Source organism: Ambystoma mexicanum, chromosome 11, assembly GCF_040938575.1.
Source record: "Ambystoma mexicanum isolate Mex_15411 chromosome 11, UKY_AmexF1_1, whole genome shotgun sequence".
Lineage (NCBI taxonomy): Eukaryota > Metazoa > Chordata > Amphibia > Caudata > Ambystomatidae > Ambystoma > Ambystoma mexicanum.
In genome coordinates, this window is record NC_090934.1 from 427,610,119 (window position 1) to 427,632,325 (window position 22,207).

Consider the following 22,207-nt stretch of genomic DNA (forward strand, 5'->3'; position numbering starts at 1 on the left):
CCGAAATCACCAAAAAAGGCCTTGGCAAGGGGGGGGAAATACCCTTGGCAGTTATGGGGTTAAGACGGTAAAGCCCCAGAGGAGATATCATTTGTAAGGTATCTCAGTTCGTTAATTCTCCAAATGCAGATTGTGCACAGGAATATGTAAAACCTGTGTTCAGCACCTGGCTTAATCTTCCGGTGGGATAATAGGCAGAGTGAATGCATTCAGCTTCCAATGCAACACAGCATTTTCCAGGTCAATTGGTTCAGAAAAAGTGGTGGAAAACACTACTACTGTCGCTTTTTCTAATTGGCCAGATTTTCATGCATTTTCTGGGTGGAGTTCGGGAGCCGAGTGGACACACCAGGACCCCCTGTATTTCCACCAGACAAATGCGGCCTTACTGCCAGCATGGATTCTCATGCTGCAAATAAGGAAAGGGATTCCTCTGGGATCTGCTTGGAAATGAAACCTGCTAAAAGCGGGCAGAATCCAGAGGAAGCCATTGTCAATTCCGCCAGCAATCGCTAATTGCGTGAGGTATTTACACTCTTCCAAAGTGGAAAAGCAATGTGATTTCACCTGCCTTTTACGCTAAAATCTTCCATTTTGTGGCGGAAAAGTGAAAATGTGCGCCAATGGAAGTGGTCCACTCCATGCAGTTTGCTTTGCACCTTGATGCTTGGGGGTTTTGCGTGATGCTACACATGTAATAAATGAATAAATACATTTAACATGACCCCAGATAAATGCCAATTTGTGGAATGAGTGAGCATGGCATGTCGCTGGTAAGAGGGTGTCCTGTGCTTCTTGAGTGCGTTGGCAAATGCCCTTAATTGCCATGTCGCGTTAAGCAGGTGCTGAAACCCATCAGTGTGGATTGCGCAATAAAAAGTTGACAGAGGTATTTCAAATGGCCAATTTCGCTCTTTGGGTCACATTGTCAAAGTGGGAGAATGTTGCCCAGCATGTGCCACTTTCTCTGCGGAGTGAATTGTGCCCACCCCGAGGAAGAAGTGTGAAAATCCCACAAGGGCACTGTGCCCTGCTCTTTCTGTGTGTGTCTTCCCCACAGGGCAACAGATGCCGACTCAGTCATGGGTAAGTCTCAGGTGGCAAGCCTGTACCCTAGTTTATGTGGCAAAGGATTCCAGACTTCTGAGGCTGATAATATTAGTAGTATTGAGTTACATTCCACCTGACAGGTATGTGTGATACAGTTGCAAAGCAGAGCTGTTAGTAGGCTAAAGCAGGAGGCAATGTCTGCCCACCCTCAAAGGGTACGTACAACCAAAAGTAATAGGCCTCTCCCCCCATCATGGCTTTAGGGGCCAGGCTCCAAAACAGGGCAAGAATGCCCTGCAATCATCCATGTCCACGAGTAGGGTACCCCTCGTGCTCCAGGAACCCTGTTGAGCAACCTCTATGCTTTCCATGTGATACTAACGTTATTTAAAGCCAGAAGTCTAAAAGGTAATCGCTTAATTGCAGCTGGAAATTAGCTCCTGGCATGATCAAAATGTCTTAACCAAGTGTGACATCATCCCCTTCCTTTATAAGCAATATGTGTGCTCTTGCGTTTCTTTATCCACTGAATTACTGTTAGAAACAAAAGCAAGAGTTGTGTCTCTTGTGTAGGCATTAGGAAGACAGTTGCCAGCCTCTGGCATAATATGCCCATGTTCTTCAAATATTGGCTAGCTGTTGCCCTCTTATGGCCAGGTAGAACCATCATGGCAGTGACTGGAAAATGCCTTTCCCCTGCAGACAGAATAGCGGAAATAGGAGGCCAATTCAAGACACGGAACAAATAGAAGTTAAGACAGACTGCAGCTGCCTTTGCTGTGTTAGGGAGAATATGTTGAGTGTTCAAGCAAGGAGGTATGTATTAAGCAAGCAAGCAGTGAGACAAGGGAGAGGCAAAGAAAGGCCAGAGGGGCTCTTTGAATAATGTAACAGGGCAGAGGACCCATGCTTTGCCGTCCTAGTGACATATGAGAGAATCAAATAGATCAGGCTTTACAGCAAATGTTAAACGAGAAAGGAACAGAGTCCAGCTCTGCATTCAGAATAACAAAGGCAAAGAAAGGCTATGCTCTGAAGCCAGCATGAGATGGAATAAGAGGGACCAGACTCATCGTGAGAGGCTGGCCAAGCCTTTGCAGGGGCGCTAGAGGGGCAGACCACATAGCGGGCTGACCCTCTGGCCACCCCCGCAAGTCCACATACACCCCACCTACTAGGCATCCCCTGGGTCCGACACATCCGGCCGCGGACCTGGGGAGTGCTTATAAGGTGATGGGCTTGCGATCGCTCATCCTCCTTGTTTGCTGTACCCCACCCCCCCTCCCTGAGGACAGTCAAAGCAGCAACATCAGACACCTGGTCCCTCTACTCCCATAACAGGGCTTACTCAGAGGTACAAACAAGATTTCATTTCTTTGAACCCCCCATCTTTCCATTCCAGGAGACACACACGTCTCCTTGCCCCACAAAAATAAAATAGCGACTTACAGTTGCTAGAAAAGGCTTCAACTCCTTTATTTGGCAGGAGTCCACTTACAGGTGATCGGCCTCTTAACGAGCTGGCGTCCTAGCTGTAGCCCACTGGAAGTAATTGTTATTTCCTCACTCTTACCATGAGCTCATAGTCAGATAAAAAATCCAGAAACGCAACATACAAAGACATGTTCTTTGCTGCTGCATCCTTTAATTTTCTTCTGTTTTCTTTTCTTCTTTTCTCTTGTTTTATACAGTGATATTTGTAATTGAATATATACTGCTATTTTAATTCTAATTTTGTGAAAAGTGTAGTTCTTTGACTAAAACATAATAAAGTCCGCAAGATGTCCCCTGTCCCCCCCCTCAGATTTTATGTGTCTCCTACGCCCCTGCTACAATCGTTTTGTTTTTCTGAATGAGCATGTCAAAATGGGGAAATTCTGCTTATATGAATACTCAACAGGCGATAGCAACAACGTCCTAGTACCCCATCCTCACACAAATATGGAGACCTCACCTACAGTCATGTTTTGTTTATCCAAAGGTTTTGTGCAGCAAAAACCTAAAATGGGGGATTGTGGCATCTCGCCCAACTGTACAAACAAAACATACATGGGGGTTTCAATTTGATTGACACATTCAGGTTTTGGTGCTTTGCAGAAATTTCGAAGGTCTCCAACACATCAAACCAGAGAAGGTGGAAGGGTAGATGTCAAGCGAAGGCTCAAGATGGGAATGAATGCAGTGGGAAGTGTCGGGGGAGGATGGTGTGTAGTGGGGATTCTTGCTTTGTAAAGAATAGCATCTCAACTCAAGGTGGGTGTGGGAAAGTGACCATGAGGCAACCCAGCTGGCAGGGCAGCACAATAACCCCCTCGTTCATTAGTTCCATGGTGGGGCTCGGTCGCCGAGCTCAGTTGGACACGGCTGGTAATGCCCCTCCTCCCCACGTGAACCAGACCAGAAATAAATGACACAGGACACCAGTGCTGCATGGGATGAAGTCTGTTTTATGCTCATTTTAATAAATAGCGCTTTATCACCAGTAACAGATCAAACTCCAGAGCTTCTCCAAGCCCTCTCCGAGTGGGGGTACGTTGTTTTTACAGGCAGGATGCAATAGAGGGGGTGGGGCGGAGAGGGGTTTTTGTCATCCTTTACCCCCCACCACCTGGCTCCTTCTTCTAACTCTGTCAAGCTTCTGGGATCTGGCCCACTCATGCCTCATAAGGTACCCATCTTTTACCTGAAAACCCTATTGTTAGGTGTGTATAAATAGTGAGTGTGTGTGCATGTGTATATATAACTTATTTATGCACATCATGTATATTGGACAGATGAGCATGTCATGATCTGTGGTCAGCAGCTCCATGTAAAGGTTCTGTACAGCAATTAGAACACGACCACTGCGGGCGGCACATTGCTGATCATTAAATTATAATGTATGCTAAGGTGTATATTAGGCTACTATGCATCTCTCTCACACACACACACACACACACACACAATTACAGACTGGCACAAGGCCATGCAGCTGCCATGAGCGATATTGCATCAGTGCAAACACACTTCTCTCATTTACTTAATGTGTATGATCTTTTGCTGTCATCCTCCCCAGACCTACACAAAAAAAGGAACGCAGTCTGATTCAGGCTGATTTCAGCAGAAATGGAGGGTGCGTTGAAATGACAGAACCTTTGCGTGGAATCGCTGATTGAAACGCCACGATCATGTGTCAATCTGAACTTTTTGGGTCTGATTTACAAATTCGTTTTACAATGTTACAATACCATTGAAAAGCGCTTTGTAAATCAGGCTCTTTGTGTTAACAACTTGAGCCCAATAATACGCAGTTCTCACTAACTACAGAGGCACTATCGCTGCGTCTGCAATAGGTATATAAATTCCTGCTCCGCTGTTAGTAAATAGTATGAAAAGAAATTGTCTATGAACCAACCGCAAAAATTCTTTCTGGTCAGGAAAGTGAGTTGGACACTCGTCAGGTGCAATCCAAGCCTGAACTCCTGAAAAAGTTAGAACAGCCGTTACACCCCATTACCCACCATTACATGCACCGACAAATGCTCCTCCGCAAGGTGACTCCAAACAGGGCAATGCACAGGCACTTTGGGTGATGCGAATCATCCTGATTGGCGGGGCACCATCCATGACCTTCGAACACCCGCTTGAAGGGCTCCAGCAACTCGCGAGGCGGCATGGTGGAAATGCTGTGCTGTTTGTTCGCTATGCCCACCGGGACCCACTTAGGTGGCACAGGGAGGAGAAGAGGCCCAGACAGCCTGTTGGACCTTTGGCCAGTCTATCCCAGAGTAGATCTGGGTGCCATAATGTTGATGCAGCCTCTTGTGATGTCTTGTGGAGACATATATGCTGCATTCATCCAGGCTCGAGAGATGCCTCTTGCCACCAGGGGTAGAAATTGTGCTTGGTTCCCTTACTAGTGGTCATGAATAAAAGACCCGGTGGATTGTGGGGCAGTGGAAGGATAGGGCAATCTCTCTCTCTGAGAGGCTCAGGCTTGGATGGTTCAAATGAACCTCTCGAGCTCCTTCACACACTCCCCCCCTATTCTCTCATTCCCTGAGACCCCTTTATCGTTAGTAGACTTCCATTGTGCACATGTATCCTCTCCTGATACGCTCATCCTTTGGTCCCTCTCACTGAGCACTCTCCTATTTACTAGCATGGCTCTCCTCCCATGGTAGTGCCCTCCCCTCTTCACTGCAACTCTTATTATCAAAGTGTTGGTCTTAACACAGCTCACTCCTAGATTCAGTGTTCTACCGAGTGCAATTAGTTCCGCAGTGTGTCTGACTGGGACACCGGTCTTCAGATTCTACTCACTCTTTCACACCATCACACAATTCACAGCGGAAGCACCAAGACTAGCTTCCGAGCATACAATCTAGACCACGGCTACAGTGTGGCCATTGCATCATTCAGTGCATGTAGTTTAGGCCATGGCTGCAGTCCAGAGGCCTTCATTAGCACAGTGGTGTGACCATAATCCAGTGTATGTAATCCAGACCTCAGTACTAGATCAAGCTTGTGACAATTTAGGCAACTGTAAAATGTTCTAGACCACCGTCAGTGTATACAATCTAGACCACATCCACAGTAATGACACTTTCCAGGCTATGGTCGCTGACACTGCCATGAGTATGCACAATCCAGGCCACACTTGAAAACACTCTCCATTCAATAAAGGGAGACAGCCTGGACCAGCACTCTGCTCCCAAACCCGCCAAACACCATAAATAATTTCTTCTGTAATATTTCTATATTTCTCTTTTAACCACCTTCAATCCAGTGGAAATACATGGTTCCCCTCTTTATACAGGCGATTAGAAAATCAATCAGCAAATTGTCCTTAACTGCATTCTCACATCACACCCACAACTTCACCCCAACACGCATCACAGGGAAGAGCACCACAGTAAATCGCAGAGGGTGATTCCACTGACATTCAGAGAGTCCCTCTCCACTCCCCATGTTCCGAACGCTCAACCTCAGTTTATCTTCGCTCTAAAAGCTTCTCTGTCCATGCACGGCCAGCCACTGGAACACATCACATGGTATATACATGGACAGGAGTCTCGTGCCCCTGCCGTCTCTCTTCCGCCTACTCCAGGTATATGTCTTCTGTGGGACAGGTGTACTCCACAAACTCCTTGTAGAAGAGCTGGAAGGCGTGTCTGGAAGGAAAAGAGGAAAATAAATGTTAAGATTGATGGCGTATTTGTAGCCTTGCTGTCTCACCACACTTGGAGACATTTTAAATCTGGTAATGTAGCCCTCTATCCATAAATGATTGGGTTTGGCCTGGCGTCACTGTGGGAATTGGTAACTGAACAACTCAAATCCCTATATAAATATATATATCCACACACAAACACACCACATGGGCAACTGGGAGAGGACAGCGGATGATAGAAAATGAAATTACAACAATGTTAAATAATTAAATACAAAAATATAAGAAGAGACAATGGGGAGGGGAAGACTAACCTACTATGCCTTGTGGGTGTTCAGAACGTGCAAGTGCAGAGGGGAGAGGGGTATGGGATAGGTGCAGTGATGCTCATGGAGAGCAGCAGGTGAAGTGCTATGAAGAAAAATAAGTATAACCACCAGTGGTGGAGAGTGAGCTGAGGCAAATGCATAGGATGGACAACAGCAAACAAATTACCAAGACTTGATTGACCCAGTAAATAATCTTGTCTTGAGTACATACTGTGGTGAGGTGGAGTGAGGACAAAGGGTGCCATGTTTCAACAAAGCTTTATTAAGTTTTGAAGAAAAGAACCTACCTCTCCCTCTGAAGGATTATCCCTACCTAAACTAATAACTCGGGTGCTCATCGTCAGGATGTTTATTCATTGTATAGGCGCGTTACAAATGCCATATCATATCATAACTAAAAAGTGTCTGCCCTCTGTCCAAAACCTACTCTTACCCTACCACTAGTCTACACAAAAGGTTTAGCATACAAATGAAGAATAGTAAACCGGGTCAGTGTTTATCTCTTTTTTTTCAGCAATCCTTTGCTTTGGCTTCTGATTCAACAAAGAAGGCGTGGTCAGGAGAAGGACGCCCTTCTCCTGACCCAGCCTTTACAGCCTCGAGAGCCGTATTTGGATATTCTTTAGCAATAGTCCTCAAAAGTCTCTTTAGCCTTTCCCAGGGGTTTTGAAAACCTGCTTTACAGTTAGCAATTTTTCTCAGTCTTATGATGTTCTGAAGATTACCTACAGACAGCTCTTGCGGTTTAATCCCCTCTTTAAGTCTACATGGATTATCACTGTGGTGAGGGAGACTCCTCCTGATGCACTCCTGATTCTTGAATCCTGGAATATCCCTACTATGACGAGGGAGATTACTCCCAAGGTTCTCTTGGCTTTTAGTTCTCCCATTCTCACTACTGTGATGAGGAAGATTACTCCTGAGCTTCACTTGATTATTGGCCCTCAGAGTATCCCACTGTGATGAAGGAGATGACTCCTGAGCTTCACTTGACTCTTGGTTCTCTGGGTATCACTAATGTGGCGAGGGAGGTGACTCCCGAGCTTATATTCACACTTGATTCTATGGGTATCACTACTGCGATGAGGGAGATTACTTACGGGTTTCTCTTGGCTCCGAGTATAACTACTGAGACAAGGGAGATGACTCCTGAGCTTCTCTTGGCTCTTGAGTCTCTGGGTATCACTACTGTGACGAGGTTACCTTTGACTATGATGAGGAAGATCACTCCCAAGCTTCTCTGGACTCTGTATTTCTCCTGAACCCCTACTGGGTCTCCCGCTGCTCCTGTTACCTGGATTGTGTCGGGACTGCGTCCCTGGTTCTTCCTGCGGAGTTGGGCTGACTTGAATAACTTCAGCGTCTCCACTGAGACTTAGACCACACGGGTCGGGTGCAGTTGCAGGACCACATGGTCCACCTCCTCGAGAACACACCACCGCTGATTTCTTTCTGTCCCTTTCGGTTTGTCAGGAGCTTGCCTTCCGACATCGTGCTCCGCTCACCATTCCTCTGCATCCCTACCACTGAGGGTTAGCGTGCTTGCAGCTTTTTAACATTCCCAGGTTCGAACTTGCTGTGCTGGCTTCACGCTGGCTTGTCTTTCTTCCCCCTAGTTCCTTCTCCCTCTTTATTTCCTAGGGCTGGATCCTCCCCAGCGCAGCAGTCAAGTCCTTCTTTGTTTTTGTTGAAATGATCTTTAGACCTTCTTGAGGCCAACTCTCCTCAGTACTATGATCAGTGTTTGAGATAATATTCCTGCCTCCTTGGGGCCAATTCTTCTCAGTAATATATCCAAGCAGTCTGTTATTATTCTGCAGACCTCTCTTGTCCTTCGTTTTCTGGGTCAGATTGATTTGTGGATCAAAGACAAAGGCAGCCTTACCCTAATAGACAGTAGTGTTTCAAGGAGTTCTGATAAGGACTTCGCCCGAAGGGAAAATTCAGTCAGGGAGCTCCTTCATGGAATGGGAGTCCATATCCCCATGAGGGGAGTCCCTCCCGGTGAGGTCCCGCCTTTGACAAACATTTGGGGGACAATTGGGTAGCAGCCTCACCTCCCTAGAATCACAGATGAGGGCTTCCCCATGAGGAGAAGTGACGGGTTCCCTTGAATCGTCACAATGCCTATACAAAGCATCTTTTGACAGTGCGTACTGAACATTTATGTTGCAGATCTTGCTATACCGGTAAATGAACATTTCCTCAAAAGGAGATTGTTGTAGCTTTTTTACATATGGGTTATGCTCTTGTGACATTGTACAATGTATTGACCAAATCATTTTTCCCTTATGTGGATGATGATCAAAGAGCTACAAAGATTTTTGTGTTTTCATAAAATTGTTTGCCTTGTCTTTTTAGTGCATTCCTGGCTTCTTACAGCCACATTAAGAAATAATTATTCTGCAATAGTTGCTGCAGTTTCAAAGAAAGGTGCTCACTATTGTTTATTTTATTTTGTAATTGTTTTCACTATTGCTTATATGAAAAGGTGACACTGTATTGTTTTTGTCTGCAGTACTACCATATTGTTGCATTTGTACAAAAGAACAAAAGGTTTCCACCAAGCTGCACTTGCAACTCAGTCACTCTTCTTAAAGAAGCAATGGGGAGGAAGGATAGCTCAGGTGCAACGAGTTTGTCTTGGAAGCAAGACAACGAATCTCAACACAGGTTTGAATCCCGATCGCTTAGAAACCTCTCACTGGTATTAAGCATGTTATAAAAGAACAATTATTAATTATAATGACGATGAGAAAGGTAATTTTCGTGACAACTACCTGATAAAGTGGCCAGATAGGCAATTGTTTTCCCTGCACCCCTACAAGCCTTCCCCCACATATTCTAGGATGGATATTAACTACTATTATATACTCCAGTCCTAGAATATTTGGGGAAAGTCCTTGATATTCTTGCAAGTGCAAATTTGCAGAAATGTCGCCCCCTGGCAACCTTTTTCCAGGTGACTCCCTTGTATCTTGGATACCCTTCGTGATCAAAGAAAGGGTTTGTTCACGTTTCAGTTATGAAGCAAGTGCTACTAAATGTACTATGATGAGATTATCTGCTAGTTTGCTTTCAAGTGCAACCAATATATTAACACGTCTCACTATTGTCTGTAACCATGTTTTTTTTCCAAACACAAGACCAGAAATGTTCTCCCTTTAGCAGAATAATAGGCACTGGTGTTTGGCCTTCACGTTTCTCTAAGCATGTTCATGGGTTCAGGAGATACATTGAAATAGCCAAAGTAGAAGACTTCCAGACTAAAGTTGCTAAATACAGCGTTTTGTGCTCTGGATGAGAGATTGCTCTCCACACATTGACAAGAGAGCAGATTCTTTTCTGGGGAAACTGCTTGAGAAGCTGGCCCTGCCCCAGCTTAACTCCCACACTGAACTTGTTGGAGATCTCCACGACCATCAATCTGGATTCCGAGCATCCAGAGGCACAGAAACTTCTCTTCTGAAGACCGTGAAGAGCTGCTCACAGCCCTTGATTCCAACGCCCCTGCTGTCCTCATCCTCCTTGATCTCTCTTCTGCATTTGTCACAGTGAACCACTCCATCCTCATAAAAAGGCTCCATGACACCCTTAGTATCTCTGAGTGGGTACTGGACTGGCTTACCTCCTTCCTAACTAACCGCTCTTCCAAAGTCATACTGGGCACCTTCTCCCCCTGCCCCCCACTTCCTTCTCCACCTCTGGCATACCCCAGGGCTCCATTATTTTACCTTGGCTCTTTAACATCTAACTTACTCTATGGCATGCCTCATTTCCTCCTTCTCCCCCAACTTCCAGGGCTATTCTGATGAGACACAACTCTTCTTCAAACTTCCTACAGACACCCTTGCACCCTCCATCATCCCCAACTGCCTCTACGCCATGCAGGCCTGGTGTACTTCTTATGATCTCTGCCTCAATGCCAGCAAAACAGAGATCCTCCCTATTGGGACCCTGGCACCCAACTTCTTCCCTGCACTCTGGCCTTCTTCCATGGGCTCTCCCCCTGCTCCCTCTACGGTAGCCAGAACCCTTGGAGTCAGCTTCAACTCCTCTCTCTCCTTCCTCCTTTATACTGAGGACATTGTCAAGAAGTGCCAATTTCAGCTTTTCCTTCTGAAAGGAATTCTAACTTTCCATACCTTCCCCCAGAGACTCAATGTTACCTGGGCTCGAGTTCACTCTAGGCTTGACTATTGCAATAGCCTCCTCCTTAATCTACCTTTGTCCACCCTGCGATCCCTCCAGCTAATCCAGAATAGGGCAGCAAGACATATCCTTGGCCTCAATCCCAGGGACCCCATCTCTCCTGTCCTACAAAGTCTTCACTGGCTCTCGATTGCAGAACGAATCAAATTCAAATCCATCTGCATCATCCACAAGGCTGTCTGGGGCCAGGGACCACTCTATCTGCAACTCTTTCTGACTAAATATTCCCCCTCTAGACACCTGCATTCCTCAGGCACCAACTCCTTGTGTGTAAAGCGGTTTGCTAAACAGAGGGCAGGAGGTTGAGCGCTTTCCTCAGCGGGCTCCCTTCTTTGGAACAGCCTCCCCCTCCCTCTTCGTTTGAGCAGGACCTCCTTAAGTTCTGTAAAAGCCTCAAGACCTGATGCTTTACCTCTTCCTTCCCTCCCTCTCTCCCCTGCTAATCGCACAGCAGCTTCATTGGTGTGCAAGGGCCTTATGCTTCCTCGGGGCCCTGACCTCCCACATCTTATCATCCCTGCTGCTGTCTATCCTCTGCACTTGCCTCGAATCACCCTCTACCACTGGAGGTTGCACTTATTGTTCTTCATAGCATTTCACCTGCTGCTCTCCATGAGCACCACTGCACCTATCCCATACCCCTCTCCCCTCTGCACTTGCACGTTCTGAACACTCAATAGGCATATTAGGTTTGTCTTCCCCTCCCCATTGTCTCTTCTTACATTGTTGTATTTAAATATTTAAAATTGTTCAAATTTCATTTTCTATCATCCTCTGTTACCTCCCTGTTGGCCTGTGGGTGCTTTGAAACAGTATTTGCTTCCTGTATAAGTGCCCAACAAGTGAACAATAAATAAAACAATAAATACAAGTGAATCATCCTGAATCGAACCACAGGCATCTCCAGCACGTGGGAGAATCATGGATGTCTTGAAGCCCATGTCGGAGCAATAAGCATTGTGCTCACTGCTCACTGTCTGGCCCACTTTGATTTGTATTATTAGTGGTAGTGATGGAGAAACATGTGCAAATGATCTTCGCCAACGGATCCGTGGTGTATTCCCCGTGCGATGTCCAGTTCAACGTCATCTCTTTTTGAAACACCGATTGGTGAGGGGAAGGGTCCTTGTGATTTGTAAACTCTGAGAGGTTTCAGTTTGCTCCAAGTGCTTTTCTTCACATACCCCATTCAAGATTGCCCATGCTTCCGTTGGCTCTCTGGGATGCAGTTGACGCTTGCTTGATGCAGTTCCGCCCATTTTTATTCAGGCTGTCTTGTGTTTGCAAAACTCGTTGGGTGCTTATCCCGCTATTTGCAATTCCAGCACATCGATACAATGGTCATCGCCTGTCACAGTGGAACCTCTTGCGATGCCTGTGCATTGGGATATGAAAGAACTCAGCTTTTAGGTGCATTGTTGCAAGGATGCACTTTTCCTGTAGTACAGGTACAGGTACAACATATTTCAACTTGGTCATTTTCAACTTTTCTTTTGCATTGTGCTGTGTCTGTTCCCTTTGCACAAGTCTTAAAATGAGCGTAATCCTGCTTTTTCTTTGGAACAGAAAGGTACACCTCCTTGCCATTCTTTGGCATAGGAAATCCGATTATGGCTATTTTAACAATGCCTTGACCTCTTCCAGTAAAAGTGGAAGACCATCTCCTTTTTTGGTTTGCTGGATATTTTTGAGATCGGCTTTCGAAGTCTTTGCTGTACATGCATTTCATAGTCTGTCATACCCACTTGACTGAGATGACAATGACCTGAGTTATTCATGAATTGGCCCTCCACAAGGGTACAGAAGTCAGGGGGTATGCAGCGGTATCGCTATTTCCTATGGGTAGCTTCTCCTGTAGAACTACCCCCGGTACTTGTTAACATCTACCAAGCATTCAGCATTGCCAAGGTTGTTGAGATGGCTGTGAAGGGAACTTCCACTGTATCCCTGGAAGGATATCAGTATATTGGGCCCTTTTGGTTGGAGGAGACCTGCTCCAGGATGTGAGCATTGTTCATGTTCGATATATTTGTAGGTGCCAACGCCATAGCTGTTGCCACCTTATGCTGTCCTGGGCCCTCTTTTTCCATTGTAGGAGGGAGGCTGTGTCTCAGTGTGATGGATTCTGAGCTTCATCACGCTGCCTGACATTATGTGTCTTGAGGTCTAACTATAGCTCGTGTCTTCATTTTCAGCTAAACAAGCAAGGGATTTTCAAACGGATTTTTTCATTGCAGTTAAGCTGTGCTGTGAAATCGGAGGTTCACTAGTAATGTTCAAGTTGAGAAGAGTAGGGTTGTCAAAATAGTGATATTTTGGGGTGTGCCAAACTTGAAATAAACTGCTGCAATTTTGTATAATGGGGTATGCAATAGGAATTTGCAAACTGGGATTATCAAGAAGGCGGTAAACTGGAATTCTATGACAGTGGGAAAGAGTATAATAGAATCATGTAATTCCAAGTTGGGGGGATACACATGAAGTGTGAAAATACTTGATTTCAAAATATAGATTACACTGGCATAGGGCGAATTCTAACTATACCAAGGATGCCAAAGTGGTATTATGATTTGATTGGCCAGAATGGACATTTGCAAAATGGTATTTACTGTAATTGTGCAAAAAGGCTATTGGGTTTGCACTGGGATTCTACAAACAGGATTGGAAAAAAATAGCAAACATTTGAATTGTGCAAATGAGGAATATACATGGATTATACAAACTGGGAATTTACTGGGGGAATTTACTGGGGTTCACAAAATACCGTACACTGAGGATTGTCAAACTAGAAATATCCTGGTATAATGAAAACCGGAAATACACAGAGGATGTATAACTGGGCACAGGTTAATAAACTGGAAGCATACAGGGATCGGACTACCGGAAATATGCTGTGTTTGCACAATACCAGTAAACATCCAGTACGACCAAACTAAGTGTTCTCCAGACATGTGGAATCTGGTATTGTAAAACTGGGAATATATTAGAGTTGGACAATCTGGGAATGTGCTTGGATGGTCAATCACACCGGGAATATAAGGAGACTGTGCAAAAAGGAGAAGTCAAAATGAATGCGAGTGTTTTGGAATGTTTCCCCTGTATACAGGGCTAGTGCAAATTGGAGAATATACTGTGATTTTATAAAGTGCAGCATAGCAGTGTTGACTAACAAGGATGTTATTGGAATTATGAAATTGGTAATACAAACCGAGTATACAGGCTATACGTGGAGTGCCAAACTTGAAGTCCACTTGTGGTAGTGTGCAAACTGGGAATATACTGGGATTGTATAACCTATAATTCTGCAAAATGAAAATCTACTTGGGCTGTTAAACTGGGAGCATAATGGGAAAATGAAACTGGTTTGGGAATCTGCCAGGGTTATAAGCACTGGGATTGGCATCCTCAGCGCATCATGAGATTGGGACAATTGGGAGTAGACTGGGATTGCGAAAAAGGAAACAGTTCTATTTATTTTGTGAGGTACTGCTCTGGCAATTGCTGGCCTTAAGGTGCAACAACAGTGTTCGCACACAGGTCACAGACATGATGTTGCAAGCCTAAACTACCAGGGTTGATCAAAAGTTTGTGCAGCTTCCAGCAAGAAGGAGAGATTGGGAAAGAGCAAAATGAAGAAGGTAAAGCGTACCACAAGACTAAACAAAACAGGCCAGACAAATAGCCGAGTGAGGCGACAGACCGGACAGCACGGAGATTAGACAAGGCCAAACACACTACATTTAGCAACAAGAAAGGGGAGATGCTGAGACTTTAAGCCCTATAGACCAGACACAAGGCCTTCCTTGTGATGCTTTTATCTAGACATAGACAAGAAAAGTATCACCAAAAGGGCATACGCTCTGAAGGATCCAGGATTGAGTTACTCTCGTCCAGACAACTGGAGATACAACTATTAATTGCTCTAACTTTAGCAGAAATACAGGAAAAGAAGAATGGCTTGCACCACACGCAAAGGAAAGGAGCAAGCTTGCACCACCATAACAGGGTTGTAAACACTGGGACTATGCTAGGGTGAACAAGGGTGGAATAAGCTAAGTTTGTGCAAACTGTCAGAATTCTCATAATTACCAAACTGGGAGTGTTAACGAAGAATAGACTGGGGTTCTAGTTAAACTAGGAAGAATTGTCAAACTGAAATTTTGCACACTACAACTGGGTGTACAGGGAAATTGCCACACGGCTGTATCATGGGTTTTGCCGATTCTTGGAATAAACTGGGATCGTCAGACTGGGAATATGCTAGCATTGAGAATACTTAATTATGAGTATACAGGGATTCTGCTGACTGGACATATACTGAAAACTGGGAACCTGCCAGGGCTGGGATTTCCAAAGTGAACAGGTGGCAGCCGGATACCCTGTGAAAACATACAATTGGTCAAAAGGAATCATCTAGAGTTATTTATATTGGAAATACATTGGTATTGTTATTGTAAACACTGGAAATATATTGAACTGTGTTCACAGGATTTCTGTGTAAAACGGGAAAATGCTAGCATTTTCAAATTGTTAATATGGTAGGATTGGGCAAACTGGAACCTACCTGGGTAGTGACACTCGGAACATATTTGCAAAGTGTAAATTAGGAGCACACTGACATTATTAAACTTGGACTTTGCCAGAGTTGCTAATGATGACCTCGCAAAGAGAAATGCTGCTTAATATTTCTCAAACACGTATCAAGCAGTTGGAATCGTTAGATAACGGTTACCACGCGGCGAGGAGCACTTCTTTTCTATAACTAGTTCATTTTATTTTCGAAGCATTGAGTAAACAGTTTTGAAAATGTCTAGTGACAGTTTATTTAGCTAATTTCCATTTCTAGTGCCATATTCGTGCTTTCATGATGCTTAGTAAATGCTTAATTAAGGTATTTTGGAAGCAGTTTGATTGCTTAGTCAATTAATAGGAATGCCTTTCATTTTGACTAGGGTGGGATTACACTGAGTTTGGGCAAAGTCAATTGCAAAATCATACCTACAAGCTACTCCTCATGTGAAGATCTGCTTACCAAGTGTTCTGTCAATGCTAACACCACGGCCGTCAACCTAGAAGCGTAGAGACCCCTGGGAGACTGACCCAAATTCCTCTAAGAGTGCATATACCTGGTTATGAACATCACCAACTAAGATAACCATTGTTAGGGGCAAGCGAAACAGCTAGTTGGACGACACATAACAGACAAGCCCAAACCCCCCAAAATAGAAACAAACAGCCTTGGATTCACCAAACCAATCAAGCGCTGACCCATGTCTATGTACAGATTATTGGTCAGGCCGCAGACTAGTGAAAGGAATCATTGATATCCAAAACTACAATCAATCAAACTCACATATACCCACTCTACTCATAACATGTGTGCGATCCTGGAGCGCCATCCCCCAGAATCCTTTGTCTGTGCAATACAGTACTCCCTGGATGGGACAAAGAAACTTTCGACACAGAAGCTGACTGAGTCACTCTTCTCAAACATTACTTTGACACTCGAGGTTGTAGCCCTACTCAAACAAAACACGAATACATCTGTATTAAAATGCTAAAACAAATAGCTCGACAAAGAGCTGGCAGACCAGATAGGCCAAGGGATAAAACTAAAATTTGTTCGCTTGAATCTAAATCTGATAGCGATAATCTCAAATGCAAAATCCAGGTCAAATGAGACCATAAAGCAATTTGGAGAAACAAGAAAGAACAGATCCACACCAGAAACCGCTAATCCTGATACGACCAACTCCACCCATGAGCCAATCAAAAAATCAGCCAATGAAAGGATCGATTTGGTGTATGCACACTTAAGGAGGCCAGATTCACAAGAACACACACAAAATGCACAGGTCACCTTATTCTCAAACGTGACCAGTGCATTTCAGATGGTGGGGAAAATGTGCGGGCCAGAATCCTTGCATGCATTCTCCCAACACTAATGCATTGCAGGCCCCTAGCAACGGCAGGTCGGTGGCAGGGGCACTTTTCACTGTGACAGGCCCATAAACGGCCCATAAATGTAAAATGCAAAAAGATTTATAATTTTTGTCCCTTTATCAGGGCTAGAAATACTAAGAACACCAGCATTATGTGCATGCCCTGTGCCAGTTCCAAACAGGTGTAGGGGAATGCTTTTATGTTCTGCATATTCTGAAGTGCATCCTATTTCTGAATATAGGCTGTGTATTAAAATGCACAGAAATGTCCTCTGATTTATTCAAAGGGGTTAAAGACAGCCTTTGATGCCCTTTGGGAACTAGGCATATATTTTTTGGTGCAAATCCATCGGAGAACACATTCAGGTCATTGTTGTAAGACGTGTCACATGAAGGTCTCCGCAGCAGCGGCTGCTACAAGAGATTACCGGTTGAGGGAGTACACTGGGGGAGAGACCTTTTATTTCTAAGTATTAAGCTGGAAAATCTCTCATCTGTAATAGACCTGAATGAACAATTACCCCTTTTATTGGAGTGGGTATGTTCCCATTTGAAACAATCCCCCCGTAAATTGCAATATTTCCTGTCAGAGTAATGGCTTGTTTATATGGCTGCTTAAGTGATATTGCCTTTTTGAAAACAACACTTGACTGGACTGTGTTGACTACTGCAGTGACAGGAGGTAAGGATGGAATGATCTTTCCACTGGCATTGGTTGGGCAGCACCCACATTGTAGAGGAGAGACTAGCTCTCCGATCATGATCCTATGATCTTCAAAATACTCCTCTGGCTGCTTAGGAAGGATAAGTCAGGGGCAACACATTTGTCTTGGAAGCAAGACAATACAGTGCAACACAGTTTCGAATCCCAATCCTGTGCTTACAAACCACTCCTGGTATTTAGCCTGTTATAAATGAACAATAAAATAAATAAATACATTATTTGGCCCGTCCATTCTCTTCCATCACCAGATACTGTGCTTCCTATGAATCCCGTCCTGATCTCGAAACATTCTTGCATCTACTCCAAGCAAGAAATATTGTGTCTCAGTCTTAGCACCCCTTCGAAGTTCCGTCCTGAGAAAATCCTCAAAAATGTCCCCTCTGTGCAAATGGTTATGCTGTAGAAGGTCGACGGTCATGTGTTCTTGGGACCGTGTCTCATTGTGATGCCAGAGGGAGAAATTCTCACTCTCCTGCCTAAAGCATGGCCTTGAAACCATCCACATTGGACATGTGGCTTGTGAGGATTTGGGTTCCATGTGTTAATATCCCCGCAAAAATATTGCGATACAAAAATATTGCCATATTTTTGTGGTGATATTGAGCCATGGACCCTGCGGGGGATACCCCAGCAACCGCTGCATTATTTTTAAATGTGCGAGGGGCACCCCATAACCCCCGCTCCCACAAATTACCCCCACAAAAATATCAGCTATGGTGAGACAAACGACCATATGTACGGCAACATTTTTGATGGGGATAATATGTAGGGATAACGAGGATTTGGTACTACCAACCAGTGGCGGGTGCCATTGCAGCAACTCAGAAGCACCATTTGTGCTCCACGGCCATCCACTTGACAAAGCAATTGTAACAGACTCCATTTGTTAGGTTCCACAGGTATAGAACTCTGCCCTAAGGAGATCCTTGGGGATACTCGTGCATGGTCCTCATTTCATGTACATTCTTTTCAAACCATTGGCCAAGATGGTGCAGTACCGCAGCAAAGTCCAACAAAGGACCTAAAACTATTCAAGTAAATGTGCTTTTTTTCCAATGCAAGTTTTGCTTTGTAGACTCTTAGCATCTGGTCTGCAATCTCCCCCAGCCTTGGTACAATATCAAGCCAGCTCACTGTAGCAATACACAACACAGATCCCAAATACTGTAAGAAGGCTTAGTCTCTCAGATAATGACTAATGCTGGGAGTGCAGCTGATCAGTAAGCACTTTGAGTCACCTGCTTTGATTTTGCACCAAAACCAGAGATTTCCGGGAGGGAGTGTGTGAGCGGATGGAACTGGTGCTGCAGTGTTCAATCCCGAGAAAGGCTACACTTCTGATTCTTGGGGATGTCACCCTAATAAAAGTCCTGTCATTTCCAAAGAAAATGTAGGCATTGAGAGGCTGCATGCTCGCAAAACAAATGATCCTATGTGCGTGGAAATCCCCCAACTGCTTCACCATAGATGACTGGGTGGAGAAACTGCTGACTGTGTCCACGTATGAGAAGGCGATTTTTAAATACAGAGGAGAATCTGACACACGTAATGATCTCTGGGGCCTGTTCCTGGGTTCCTATGGCTAAACGATGAGTTAACTAATTGCTTCATGAATTGTGTATAATTGGAATGCCACCTGAAGGGTGTCGTCATTGATCTGGTTGCATTGCTGTTTCTACAATAGTATCCGGATGGGTGGGTGACAGGCATGACATTGATACATGTTTTGTTCTTTTCTCTTTCTTTCTGTCTCTCTCTTTCACTTTGTGACTTTTGATAAGAATAGCTTTTCCAGAAGGTTTACATGGTTACATTGTCAATTTGCTTTGTTCGCATTGCTTATGTATGCATATGTGTTCTTACTTAATGGTGTTAAAATAAATATTGCTGTCAAGAAGGCTTAGTCGTCTGCTTGGCTAGAGTTTCTTCTATGACTTATATAATTCTCCACCACTATGCACTTTTCATACTAAACCTATGTTTGCTTTTGGTATAAGAACACATCTACTGGCCTATTAGACTGCCTATTGTCATTGTTAGTTTAGCTAAAGTCAAATTGCGACTAGTTATGTAACGATAAGTTAATATTTCTATAACAGCCTGCTAAAGGACTGGTCATTTATTGTGATGACTTCTATATAATGTGCCATAACCTAGGCCCGCTCATTCATCTTTCAGAGTGCCACCTAAGTGTTCAGGTTCGGTACCAAAAAGCAAGACATGTGTTCTGCCCACACTCCTTATTTGATGTTAGATTAAGGGTTTCATATCTGTGGCCGAAGAGGGTTTAGGGATGACCAGGTTTGGGGTAATCACCCTGTTACCTAGAACAGAGCAGTGCCCGTCTTACACGCGATACTGGTTCATCCCTGCAGCACGATGGCACAATGTAACCAATAGCACATAATAGGTTCAACGCATGGTACATGATGGGACGTGCACACCTGGACACAAGCTGGGGCATGGTTTACTCCATAGCACATAAGAGGGCAGCTGGAATTTGTGTCACATACCCAACGGACTCCGCAAGAGGTTTGGTGGATTCTTCAGAGACAAAGACGTGGCAGGCAAAGCGGTGATCAGCTGGATGTTTGGTGATGAACCCAAAATATCTGAAAGATAAGATGAAACATCATGAGAAAGGATAGGGTTGAGATAGGAGATCCTGAGAAGAAAACGGTCATGAGAATTAGAGGGGCCTTGACAAACAGGAAGTATGAGAAGATGCTGAGAAATGAAAAGGAGACCCAACAGAAGGAATAACATGAGAAAAAGGGAGAGTGGAGAATAGCAGTATTGATAAGTAGCGAGGAGAAAAGGTGAAGAATCTGAGCCAGGATATGAAAGTCCAAATAAGGTGAAGGAGTCACAAGAAGAGAAGTTGTCTTCTTCAAAGTTTCAGAATGTGTGGCCCTGGGGCTGTCAGAGCTGCTGAGGTTCTGGGGCGGTCACAGCAGCAGGGACTGGGGTATGGGGGCTTTTACTGCCTTTACAGCCAGAGAGTCCAGGGCTGTCACATCCTAAAAGCCAGGACAGTCACAACAACAGAGCCGGAGTACCCATGTATGCAGGTTCCTGTACTGCACCTAAGGTGGAAGAGGGGAAAGGGTAGAGAAGGGGCATAGGGAAGTAGGAGGGAAGGAACCTTAAAAAGTGGGGTGAGGTTGTAAGAGAAATATGCATGGTTTGATAATGCATTCGAGAATAACTAGAGAGCCACATGAAATGGGGACTGGAGTACAGATTTTCAGTTCCCTCATCTTCCCCCGACATTGTCTACAGCCATGCACTCATGATAGCCCAGTGCTGTATCTGAAGAATGCACTCACCTGGGAGCCCAGTGCTATAGTGATTGAGAGCCTGAGGGCTCAGGGCAGTTACAGCTTCACATCGTAAGGGCTAATGGATGCCATAGCTTCTGACCTTAAGGACCCACATCCTCCATCGTATCAGAACCATAAGGCTCAGGGTTGTAATCTCGTCAAAACATCCGGCTTTCTGGCTATCACGGTTTTAACCTGGAGGTCAAGGTTTACCCAACAATCAGCACCAGGCACACGGCTGCCGCAACATTTGGACATGGGGGAGGGGCTTGGGGAGGTGATCCCAGCTTCACAATCTGAGTGTCTTGTGCTTTCATGACGTAAGCCTTCTCTCCCCTTCCTACTTCCACTCCAATAAACCTGGGTTGTGAAGCTCTGAAGCTTTGGCACCCTGAGGCCCGCAGGATTTGGTGCTATGTCAGTTGATGTTCTAATGCTATGGCAGGCATGCAACCTCATTTTATCTTCCATCTCCCATCATGCACTTGCTGATACCATTCCTCAAACCCTTGCTTAAGCTCTTCGCTTGGCAGGACAAGACGGACTCATGACAGGGGTGGTGGGGACAGAAGATATGCACTACAGGAGAGGTCACAGCTCCTCTGATCCTCCAACGCAGCTGACATCTCTGCCTCCCACTCTGTGAGAGACAAAAGATAGAAGCACATGTAAAGGGGGCATGAATGTGAGCCTGTTCTCTTGCCTAATGCCCAGAATGCAGCTGAGCACCAATGCGTGCAAATGCGAGCTCTCTCTCTGTGTGCAGGCCCTTGTATCGTTCCCCAGCTAGCTCATGCTCTGACCGTGGGCAGGGTAACAAGGGAGCAACGCGGAGGGCAGACACAATGGGGCTCATTATGAGTTTGGTGGTATATGTAAAAAGTGGCGGTATTGCAATTACCGCCGCTTTCAACATACTGCTGAATCATGAGTTGACGCTAATTCCACATGCGGAATTAGACCCGGCAGAATTAGTGCTGGCGATATTACAGCCAACATATGACGGAAATAGCCCCAAGGCAAATTCCACCAGCGATTTACCGCCATGATTAAGAACAGTATTTCCACCATATTACAAGTTGAAATGCTGCCGAAAAGGGGCAATAATTCTACCACAAACACAGTGCAGTTTACTGCAGGCAGGTACCAGAAATGAAGCCACTGAAGAGGACTACATTAGGCACACGCCTTATTTATTTTATTTATTTATTTTTTAGATTTATAAAGCGCACGAAGCAGCCCTTAGGCATCGCAGTGCTGTTAAAAGGTGGTGTGGGTTGAGGCTTCTAGGAATGGAACCTGCCTGTGCTTTGCAACAGTTATATTTAGTTTGTGAGTTTGGCAAGATCACAGGAGCTGTTTAGGGGTTTAGCCTGAGCCCCTGTTTGGTACGTGGAAAAGGTTTTTTGCTCCCGTTTATCTTGGTTATAAAGATTTGAAATGATATCCATAACACTTTGGTTGGTTCGAAGTGA

At 44.8% G+C, this 22,207-nt stretch overlaps 1 protein-coding gene across 3 annotated transcripts in view; it reads right to left on the bottom strand.

The window, feature by feature from the left end:
• Positions 1–3,477: 3,477 nt before the first annotated feature.
• MAPK8IP1 (mitogen-activated protein kinase 8 interacting protein 1) overlaps positions 3,478–22,207 on the bottom strand; it is a 499,492-nt gene continuing 480,762 nt past the window's right edge. For all 3 annotated transcript variants that reach the window (XM_069623253.1, XM_069623252.1, XM_069623254.1), the window contains exons 11-12: positions 19,923–20,021; positions 3,478–6,203 (exon numbers count right to left, since the gene is read on the bottom strand). In XM_069623253.1, the coding sequence (XP_069479354.1) occupies positions 6,131–6,203; positions 19,923–20,021 (172 nt within the window). In that variant the 3' untranslated portion in view covers positions 3,478–6,130. The remainder of the gene's footprint in view (positions 6,204–19,922; positions 20,022–22,207) is intronic.